The sequence below is a fragment of the Penicillium diatomitis genome (assembly GCF_028827545.1).
Source record: "Penicillium diatomitis strain IBT 30728 chromosome Unknown utg000013l_segment0_segment0, whole genome shotgun sequence".
Taxonomy (NCBI): domain Eukaryota; kingdom Fungi; phylum Ascomycota; class Eurotiomycetes; order Eurotiales; family Aspergillaceae; genus Penicillium; species Penicillium diatomitis.
Genome location: NW_026623185.1, coordinates 63,727 through 75,240, shown reverse-complemented (window position 1 = coordinate 75,240; position 11,514 = coordinate 63,727). Strand labels below are relative to the sequence as shown.

Sequence of the window (11,514 nt, the reverse complement as noted above, 5' to 3'; positions counted from 1 at the left end):
ATGTTCAATATGATGCAAGAGGCAGATGAAGTCATTGTTGTTACGGGAGAGCAGTCAACCAGGAGTGAATCTATGGATAAGAAGCTGATTGGTGTCGATGGATTCTGGCCTCGCCGGATTGCCCTGCCGCATCTCGCTCCTCCCCGCGTTCTCGCGCATTTGACGGGTACGAGCGTGATTCAGTCCATTTTTACACGACACAATCGTCTTCGACGCATTGATATATCCCATGCAACGGAGAAAGCCACTGCTAAGCTTCTCATGACTCTGATGCGAGACTCGGCTATTTCTGGTCGACGATTGCGAGACGCACACGAGGAGGTTGGTCGATACCTGGCCGTGGAGTATCTGACGGCTGTGGTTGGCCTAGAATCTTACCCCCTTCAACACGTCCAAGGTCATATCACCAACGGCTATCGCCTGTTCCGTGAGACAGAAACATTGATAGTCGCATTGATGCGGGGCGGCGAGCCAATGGCGCTGGGAATCAGTCAAGCATTTCCGAGTGCAATGTTTCTGCACGCACGGAAATTGCAAGACATCTGCGACAAATCATTGGAGGGCATGGTCACTGTGATACTCGTAGATTCCGTGATTAATACGGGCAATACAATCCTCGAATTCGTCCGTCATATCCGCACTTTGCATGCCTCCATTCGTATTGTGGTCGCCGCAGGGGTGATCCAAGCAAGTTTGCTCCAGCGCAGCAGGGTAGCGCAACAACTAGTTGCGTTCGAACAACTTACTTTTGTCCCTTTACGCATTTCCGAAAACAGCTACTCCGGAAAAGGCCGCACAGACACTGGGGCAAGGTAATTCTGCACTGTTCCTCGGGAATGAGGCTCCAGTAGATGAATAATATCCTTCTTCCAAACTCGGGCCCGATTCCATTTTCATGCTTTAGTCAATCACTTCTTTTCAAATCAGAGTATACAGAAACCTACCTTGTGAGAAGCCCACGCTTGTCTCTTAAGCTGTTTCGTTTTTGTTCAGCCGTCTATCCATACGAGCTGTTCACTTACGAAAGCCGATGAATCCGTCCCAAATTGAACTACTTACGGAGGATCTGAGTGCCAGTAACTATCAGTTTAGAAAAACAAGTTGGCGCGTATTTATACTACACGTATTTGTTGCAAAGCAATATACCTCTTTTATTGCCCTTGATCTAGGTATTCGACAATTCGCAAGCTTTCATTCGACAGGGTTTACACATGAAGATGTAGTCAGTCGGGTGAACTCTGATCGCAAGGCCAGGAGTCCCAACTGGCTTGATTACGCCAAGTCTATACTGAGTACTTGTGATACTCGCAATGAACTTCCCTATATTTTCAAGGCACTTGTCCTAGCAGACGGCAAAATTTACGCTTTGAGAAACCTTATTCGCCATGTCTGTGCAGGTTTTCTTCTTCCCCATCATGCTGGTATTACACCAAAGCTCGTCTTACCGACTTGTCGACCCACATCTATCGACAATTGTAGCAGATTCCATGAGCTTTAGTGGAATGACCAAGGAGTCAATGGATTGGTAGGTGATAGCTCTAGATTGGGCCGTTATGCATATACCTTTATCCGAGGCTACAAATGATCTTCTTTCAAGCTCGCAAAGCTGGATTTTCTAGTCAAGGTAGTGTATTCATATTGAATAATCGAATTATACCAAACTCGAGCCAGTAAGCACCACCACGCCGCGACATGATTTCCTGTCCTAGCGGTACGTCCCAGTAGACTAAAACACACGTCACAGGGTCGTTCATAAGTGCTATGGCGTGGTGTTCGATTGTCCATAAATATTCGCGGCACTACGAGGTCCGTAACATCTTGAGACGAGGACTTCGGAAGGTGGAAAATAAATGCAATGCAGGATCTTTTTAACCTGAAAGAATTCAAAGACGCGATGTCTGCAGGTATGTAGCATGCCTCTTGTTGACTGCTGTTAAGCATGAAGATCACAATTGATGAGAATCGAAGTCTCCCGTTGTAATAATATTTCGACAGCTATGAATACGCCCCACCGCTGGCATTCATAGTCTGGATCACGAGTATACCGTTTGCATGTGGGCCGTGTGGCGCGTCTAGATAGACAGACTGAGAGAGGCAATCAGCCACCTTCTGAAATTCTCTGGTGCCCAGCTCACCTTGCTAGCATTGACGATAGACCTGATTGAACGTTGGAGCAATGACCAGCTTGACAACCTTCACATAATTGACTGTCATGGGGTCCTCTGCTCAGACCAGAGAATATTGGAGACTCTACCTTGATTCCGCTCCATTTTTTAAGCCTGTAGACCACTCTTTCTACATAGCTTTCGCGGTCCAAGGTCAGCTGCCCAATTGTTTTGCAGCTTTTGCATCGTTGATGATATACCCGTACGTTGTATTGCTGATCAGGGTACAACCGAATGGTGATTGCAATTTTCTTACTCGACCAACCGCGAGAGTGACATGCCTTGGTAGGGCATTCGAATCGACCCATGATGTTGGTGTCCTTCTCCATGATGCGGTTCGTCTCGTCGTCGACATCTAGAAATTCCATCTGAATTCCTTCTTCGTTGAGAATTTGTAGAACGTCTGGATGGAGACTTGGGTGAAGCGACCAGAGTTTTGTGACTCTTCGTCCTTTGCGTGTCATCTCAAATTCTTGAAATCAATTGCGAGAGGTTTGTCGACGTTGTCAATAGCTTAGCGCAGAACCGTGACCTGTAGATGAGATTAGAAAGTAAGGGTGAGGTTCCTTTTTATAGGCCTACTCCACTTCAAAATCATGACAGCAGTCCCTGGCAAGGATGCCTCTATGTAATAGTGCGTCCCAATTGATCGATGTGCATTACTAAATGTTGGATGCGGTTAGGAACATGAAGCTTAATGGATGTACCGAGGGACTTCAGTCGAAATCAGTAAAATAACAGTGGTCGATGAAATCGGAAGCATTCCAGTCGATCTACGTTCAAAATCTAAATTCATAATCCGAAGCTTCTTCTCAATACGTGGAGCATTGATGTTATTTCACAACGAAGAGCATCTCTGAGGTACCTGATTTGCAGGATAAGATTGTGACCGTGTCTTGGGAGTCTGTATGTCTTTCTATCTATACAGAGACTGAGTCAATGTTTGATTTACTATATAGACTCTGAGAACGCGCCGCAAGTTGACATTCAATATCGACAGAATAGGGAGACTATTATACCTCAAGGTCGAAGTTTGCAAGAGATGCCGCGAGGTATGATCGCTATATGACCTCTAATAGCGTGACCGTCCGACAACTCTGAATCTCGGGTATCATATGGAATGTTTACGAGACGATGCAGACCAAAATGACATACTTGTCTATAAATCTAAACTAACGGACCGGTCTTAGTAGAATATGTACGGGGATGATACCCCGTGAAGAGTCTCGGGTCAGTTGGCAAAGTACGAAAACAGGAGGTTCAGTTCTAGGATGGTGTGGGCTTTATGATCGAATATACAAACCTAGATACTCGCTACTTTTTCCTCTTGTGTGGTCACCTGGCTTTTGCCAGCACAATCCAGACTCGGCCACGTTCGAAGTTGTTGGTGATAAATGACGCGGAGACCTAATAATACAGTAAGTTGCTCAATGCCCGATACCGATTTGCCACAAATTATGCTATAGCATATTTCACGTTCAATATGCTCCTATCCACAAACCTAGCATTGATTCAAGGATTCACCCCGTGTCACTCGTGCCCCAGCGGGGAATGCGTCGTTTCGAGAAAACACAAGCTTTCACGGCCATCAGAGAGTGGACTGCCTATTTGAGCAGACCCCTGAAGGTTTAAAGGTATTTGAATGCCCCTTTTCTTTCCGTATATTCGGCATTTGAAAAGTTCCTTTTTTCTCCAGCGCTTCTGCGAGTATTGATTTATACAACAGAGATTATGCAGTTCACAATCTCGTCGTGTTTGGCTTTGAGATGTTGCCACATTGCTTGGTGGGAATCGGAACTTCAGTGATCCTTGAAATTGGAGCTATAGCCGTAGCAACACCACACGTGATGATTTGCATCAGATTCCCCAATACGTCCGGGGCGTCTAATGAAGGCAACATGAGCGCGACGAGTATGCTCTATTGCCGCTTGTATATCAAGCTTTTCGACATGTTCAACGCACTCGAAGATTTCCATCCTCGAGCCTGTATAAGCGAATACATTGTGCTAGACCAAATCGAGAGTATTTCGACCTACTGAAAACTTCAAAGATGCGGTGAGCCTTGTGAAATAATCAACCGGGAATTGATCCGCCGCAAAGAGTGTCTCTGAGAAGGGAAGGAAATTACATTCTTAATTTGAAGTGCGCTCAAACGACCAAGTAATGACTTTTGAACGTTTGCCGATAACGTCGGCAATTTACACTGTGACACACTATAACTCAATTCCTCTTTCATTTTCTGCAGATCTCGATAGTACGGTCCAATAGAAGCAGACAATGTAATTTACTGATCGTGACGTTGCTTCATCCGTAGATAAGCCCCACTAGAAGGTACATCCGGCCTAATGTCAGCTATCACCATGGTCTCATGCGATGTATTGAAGTGGTGAAGGTTTAGTGCAGAAGAGTAACTTAATACGTGATCAATGCCTGTGCAGTTCGAGTATCCGCTATTCCAGGAACGGTGGTTCCGCACGGAAGGATTGCAACCCCCACGAAGGGTATAGCTTCATGTACCTTTTTCGGTGATCAACAATGGTTTGGAAGCACATGTGACCTGTAAAGAACCTAGTGATCTCACATCGGCCGGAGCAAAATCCTTGCAGTAAAAACTTGACATATGTGATCATTGCCCAATATCCAACGGTTGTAAGAGTAGGTATGAGCGATTGACTTCCCTGATGCTGGGTTTGTATCAAGATCTCGGGACGAACCCAAGGAAGAAAAGTCTTATCAAATGCATACATCCAAAAGAGCGAACCAGACCTGGCTATATTCGATCATATTCCATAGAGATACCATACAGCTAGTTTGATTTTTGTCACCAGTAGCAAGGTTCGTTCAACTGCTTGTCCGTAAGCGGTGTGGAATCGAGAAAACCGCTCTTGCATTGTCTGGGACGAACCCAACAGATATCGCGCTTCCTACATGTCATCACGACGAACACAGCGAAATTTCCAAGGGTCTGTTGGCTCAGTATTTCCCAGAATGTCTATAACGTTCAACTCTCTGTCCTAAAATCCCGATGAATCTCGAGGCCAGCTTGTCAACTTTGAGTCTGATCTTTTTTTGGGCATGGGCGGGACTCGCATGATACTTCTTGTGTTCGATTCGGGAGAGCCACGGAATTCTGTATTGCAGATTGCGATTCTGGGAGCGAGCAGAGAAGACTTCACAATGGATTACTGCTCTGACAAGACTGATGAGATGATCCAAGTTAGGGATCACAGGGGGCGGCGCGGAACTTCGGCTTCACTTGTTCTTCAAAGGGTCGTAAATTATCACCAATAGAACAGATGTCAAAACTCCGATCGAATTGAAACTCTTCGGATTTCTAGAGGTACCTCTCCAGCATGTGTCAGTAAGTTTGAATTTTCTCTAACCCCTCTCCGAAGTAATACACAGGCTACCGTATTTACATATAAATTCAAAACATATGTTTTGTGTACCACTTCCAAAACAAACTTAGAGCACCATCAATGCATCTCGTGGCCCAATGAAGAGAGCCTCCACTGTTATGACATGTGAAGCAGCTCCCTCTCCAGGTCCTCCCAACAAGGTTGTCATGCTGTTGACCGCGTCGGGGACTCTCCACCAAGCCCTCGGCACAGATCAGACAGGAAGTCAATCTAGCCAAACATATATCATACCCCCCCTCCCGCCGCAGACGCACAGGCCATCCATGCGGAAGGCCGTCATTATGGAAGGCGGACCAAACGGGAGGCCGTTCAGGCAGGGGCCATCCATGCGGGTCTACTAGAGCGAAGAGCATTTCCTCGAAATGGCCTTCATCAGTGCTTATTGATAATTATTTTGTTGCCACGAGGTGTCAAGATATCAAGTCACTTCATTCATTCCGCGCGTGACTAAGTACAGTGGGTTATTGAATGATGCTATCACTTCAGTACAGTGACTATCAGTATGCGCAATGCACGCTGTACTATATACACAACGGGTTTCTAAGTTATGTATCTTTAACGGTTGAATGCAGTACCCCCCGTGCGCTTATTACGCGAGGGGCTTTTCGTAGGATCCGACTGGTCAATTGTCTGCGGCGTGTGAAGGGCTGTAGCAGAATTGATTCAATTGTACTAGGCCAACATGCTGTTTACAACGATCTTAAGCAAAAGGAAAGGGAAGTGGGCCGTTTCCGCGAGATAACATACTACCGAATGCGGAAGGCCACGGTCACGTGGCCTTATACAGGCATGGGCCCGTTACAGTTACAAAGGAAATTATACTACACCTTACCGCGAAGACAAAGAAGACGATGGTCATTTTGATGCAGAGAGTAAGTACTGGTTTTCAATATACCGGACAAATAATTGCTCATATTCAATTTAGGTCAATTGGAAGGCAGCAGTTCACAAAAAGAACCAGAGCCTGAGCGTCAAGACCTAGAGCCAGAACCAGAGGCTACATCTTACGTGTGGGGAAGCCGAACTTCCAAGAAAGCGCAAAACAAGAAAAAGGGCTATTATTCTTCACCTCCACCGGAGATTGAGTACGCGAAATCAATTTACGTTGAAAGTCCCTATGAACGCCGATGGAGTCAGTTTAGAGATCTAAGTTTCGTTGGAGATACGGCCACATTTTCTCCCAACCCCGACCTTCTTGCACATGCAAACTTATATGTGTTTGCGACGAGATATCTTATTGATCCATTAAGAGAACAGTGCTTGAATTCACTTCATCGTGACCTTTGCAACTTTTCTCTTAACGGGCAAAGTATGGCACACATCCTTGATCTGCTAGAATATACCTACGAGCAGACAGGTAGACAAGAGCCAGCTGGGAGTTATTCCCTGAGAATGTTGGTCATTGACTATATCTCGTGTGAGGCGCGAACACTGGTTGAGAATACTCGGTTTCGGCATATTTTGGATGACCATGGGGAAATGGCCTCTGATCTTGTTGCGAAGCTTGTCGAGTAACTGGTTTGCGATGTGCTATGGGGGGAGTGGATTGCTGCCTCCAAATGGTGAAGGCAGTGAGCAGCAAATAGCTCAGATTAGCTACCTCGAGGAATGGATAAATAGGGATGGCTCTGCCCTAACAGGGCTGTAGTCTTGTCATGGCCTCGGGCAAAGACAACTTTGATCTGGCCTCTGACTATTGCGAGACAAGAATGGCCGACACTCTTTGGTGACGTCATGGTCTCCATGGTTTAGGGATGGAAAACACGCTCCTTGTTTTGGACCGCTATGTCCCATCACCCACCGCCCCCTCTAGTTTCGAGTAAAAAGATCGTTGAAGGCTGGCGTCCGACTTTGCGAGGTCACAATTTCCTCAATTGTAAATACCATTCCCTTTGGCAAGCAGAGTCAAATGTCGAAAAGGAAGATGGCCAGGCATGAGGTTGCTACTCCAATGTGGAGAAAGGGATAGCAGTGCGGACCAATGAGGAGCTTAGTATTATCCTACTTTGCTCACCTTCAAGCGATGCCGCTTGTAGAAGAATTAACTCAGAATGCGGTGGCCATGAGGACGATAGTTATTGAGAATCTATTAAGATGATACGAGAACCATGAAACCTAAGCCATTTATTCCTCGATTGAAATGAGCGATGCCAATCAAGATCAGCGGCCAAGAGAAACTGATTTGCATTGACATTGGTAGAGTGAGTCACGCGCCGAGAGGGCAGCCTAACAGTGGGAGCGGTAATTATCCACAACAGGCCTTGACGAGGCTCTAAGTTCGTTTTCAGGAAGTTGGTCACTCTATATGTACACACAGGGATATATATATAGTTGCTGTAGCCTGCATATCACTTTGCAAGTTGGATCCCAGATTACGTGATGTATAGATATAGTAGTGCACTACCACTCTGGGCAGAAGGCAGCTACCGTGACTACAAATAGCTGCGCCTACTCGTATAGTTAGAGAATGATTATCACGCTTGTACCTTAATCAAGGGTCTCAACTTTGCATTGCGAAGGGTCAGGGTAAATGAAATCCATCCATCCATCCATTGGTAGAGTGGGAAAGGAGTTCTAGGCGGAACGAGCAGTTCAGATTTTTCACGTGAAAGACTCATCTTCCCTCTAACCCAACGGAAAGCCATTCGCAAGTATGACCAGGAAAGTATGACACCTCAGGACTGCGCATCGACGAACTCGAACAGAGTGAACCTCCCGACGAGGAGAAAAAGGAAGCGTGAAGGGCCATTCGGGCAGGAGGGACTCCGGCCGGACTAACATTACAGTACCTACAAAAGTCCTCTCGGACAATCCAAGACGTGGTTCTCAACTAGTATTCGAGCTGGCATCGCAACTCTCATTTTCTCGTCTTTTAAAGAGGCAGGATCCGCATCTCTTGGAAAGCAATCCCTCCCCCAGAGGCCGTTCCTCAGTGGTTCGCCTTCATGGTGAGCCACTGGCGATGGGGCTTATAAGCCAATAATACCCCTCCGCAGGCTGCGGTGCTAAGCTTAACCCTGGACTCGTGCAGCCAGCCTTCAGGGAAGCCACAACAATCCGGAAGTAGCTCCTTATGATGTATCCACATGGCGGGGATGAGACTGATCCATTGGTATTAAAACTAAAGTAGTATAAAAACCAGAGAAAAATCCGGACCCCAGGGACTCTCGGAAGTATTAATACATCAGTAGTAATAAAACCAGAGAAGCCGTGAAGGCTGACTATAGATAGACCATGATACGAAGTACCCAGCTCCCTGCGACAAAGCAATAAGGCATAAACTGAGCACGAAGACTGTCGGCCTTTTCTAAAGAATGGAAGGAGCCCGGGGAGAGGGGAGGAGGTGGAGTCGTCCACAATGAGCTCAAAGTTTGAAGTGCCTTGAAAAGAGGAACGGAGTAAAAGGGGTTACAAATCGGGGGTTTGCACTGAGGCTGACTTGAAGGCTTGAAGGCTGAGTTGACGCTACGAGAGTGGGAGGTACTCGACTATTAGGAAATGACGTGATGCAGATCAGCGTGACGAAGAAGTGGGGTTAGAACCTCCTTTAGAGGTGAGTCACCGTTGAAAAACAGTCCTCTGTCACTTTCATCCTTCAACGCTTTTCGCTTCTTCCTGACTGAGCCGCCTTCTTAAGCATTCCAAGTGCAGAGCTGCTCAATCGATACCGACGAATGGGATGGCTTCAACAAGCCGATGAGTAAGGTATTCAGTTTCATCTCATGGTCTTATCCACTAGGGCCTGAGCTGATGTTTTTTTCTACCAGCCCTGTTCATCCCATTCTATGTGTTTTTGGAGTTCCAAGGCTTTCCAGTGCGAGAACTACTTCCGAATTTTGCGCCAATAATTTCGTTACTCGTGGCACAAAGCAGGCCACCTACCCAACCACATTCAACAGTCAATCCCACCAAGCCTGCAAAGCCAACGTTGTTTCAATCTGCGAACAAGAAGCTGCGATGTGATATTGAACGCCGTGGACAGTGCTGATGCGGTTTTTGGGGGGAGTTGGGCTGCTTAGGGAGGTCGGTTTGATTGGGACCACAAAATGACGTCACCTCACAATGTGGTCTAGATCGACGCCCCCGAACTGCTGAATCTCGGATAAGGAGACACTCTGGGTACATGATTGGCTTCTACCTGTCAACAACCCCACCCAGGTGGACTGGCTTGTCGATCAGTCTGCTCGAAAGTTCCAAAGAAAGGAAGCGGCTTGTATTTATATGCAGGAGGCATGCGCGCCCTCGATCGCATCGCATTCTCCAAGGATCATGGACGAGGCCACCCGAGGCTTTCTAGCCCAGGCTATCCGGGACGCATTGACGACTTCTGGCATCGACCATAACGAAGAGTATATTGATTCCTTGATTTCTAAAGTCGACAATGACGGTACGTCGAATACTCGGTTTAGTTAATGATATGGGTGTTGACTGTGATTCTAGTCCTCCAGGCTCATTTGGCAAACCAGGACGGCAATGCAGGAGAGTCCCCGTTGCGAACCACTGGGTCTGCTTTACAGACGCCTCCAGCTTCACCACACAGAGGGCTTGGATCCTACAGAATTTTAAATGCACAGAAAAGGGACTATGCAAATCTGGCGCGCTCAGGACCAAGGAAGAGAAGAAAGCGGCAGATCTCAAAGCCTTCACGAAAGAGCGGCGATGAATCCACCTCTGACAGGATCGCTGATGTAACTGAGGCTGGTTATAAGAGTATCAATCAAGAGGTATGTCACTTCTGCCACCTGAACAACTTGTTCCACATACTTATCCGAGGCTAACGATCCTTTAACATAGCCCTTGCCTGACGACGTGAATGGTGCCCACCCTATGAACCTCCCCGTTGACAATTTCTCGTCCTATCAGCCAGACTCCGCGTTTACAATGAGAGCAATGGCCTCGATATTGTTTGAATGTTTTAGGGTAAATTCGGCGATCGCTCGATATGGTCATCGAACCACCATGGCCCCAACAAGGACCGATCCTGACAAGATCCGGAAATATGCTGATGAGGTTGCCGAATATAATTACGAGCAGGCAGTCAGCATTATTCAGAGGGACAATGCTTTGGCTATGGGCAAGGGTGTGCAGAATCGGTACAACGAAACAATTTTCTGGAAAATCATTCTCAAGGGTGCTGCGTTGATCGATCATGCAAAGCTGCCGCCCGCGAAAGGACCTGCCGACGGATTCACTATGGCGGAAAAGGCTGCAACCAAGAAGTTCATGGAAGATGCTGGATACGGGCTAGGTGCAGAAAACCAACGGCAACACCGCATTTTTTGGAAAAACCTATTCAAAATGCGTGAAGCCGGCATCGACAAAGTCCTCTATCACCGCACCAAAGAATTCGACAGTTACTGCAAAGGATATCCTAAGACATCGGAAATCTCCCTTGTGGACGCAATCAAAAGGTGGGAGACCCAATATCGACCTTATATCGAACAACTGGAAACGCGGGTTCTTAGACTCGGCAAAGGTGACCTGGCGCTCCTATCCGATCTTGACAATCCCCAGGTTGCAGAGAGGTTGAAAGTTCATGAGTCCTCTTGGAACAATGCCAAAAATGAATGGGCCTTCACTAGCGAAGAAGAACGCTTCAAGAGAAAGGGTTTGCAGACTTTTTCTACTGATGTAATATGCGCACCCCTCGACAACCAATTAGCATCAGAATCTGGAGGAGATAAGTCCGCATTCACTTTTCTCCTGCCTAAAGATGGCAGCTCTTTGTTCGCCTGTTCCATTGTTCCCGTGCGCGAGGGAGACTTTTTAGGCGTATTTGCTGGTAAAATTCGTTTTCGGAAGACTGGAGTACCACCTACGGTATCCGCGGTCCTATCGACAATCTGTGGCTAGACTACTCACAAGTGACTGGTACGCTGAACCAAATGCTGGTCTTAAAACCTGGTGGTCCTGCAAACGTCAGCCTCCAG

At 46.9% G+C, this 11,514-nt stretch overlaps 2 protein-coding genes across 2 annotated transcripts; both read left to right on the top strand.

The window, feature by feature from the left end:
• N7539_008485 (uncharacterized protein) lies at positions 1–816 on the top strand (the record flags this gene model as incomplete). Its single annotated transcript, XM_056938080.1, has 1 exon — positions 1–816. One exon carries the CDS (start codon positions 1–3, stop codon positions 814–816), a length of 816 nt encoding a protein of 271 aa, XP_056786462.1.
• A 9,727-nt stretch (positions 817–10,543) lies between these two features.
• N7539_008484 (uncharacterized protein) lies at positions 10,544–11,437 on the top strand (the record flags this gene model as incomplete). Its single annotated transcript, XM_056938079.1, has 1 exon — positions 10,544–11,437. One exon carries the CDS (start codon positions 10,544–10,546, stop codon positions 11,435–11,437), a length of 894 nt encoding a protein of 297 aa, XP_056786461.1.
• Between the last annotated feature and the right edge of the window lie 77 nt (positions 11,438–11,514).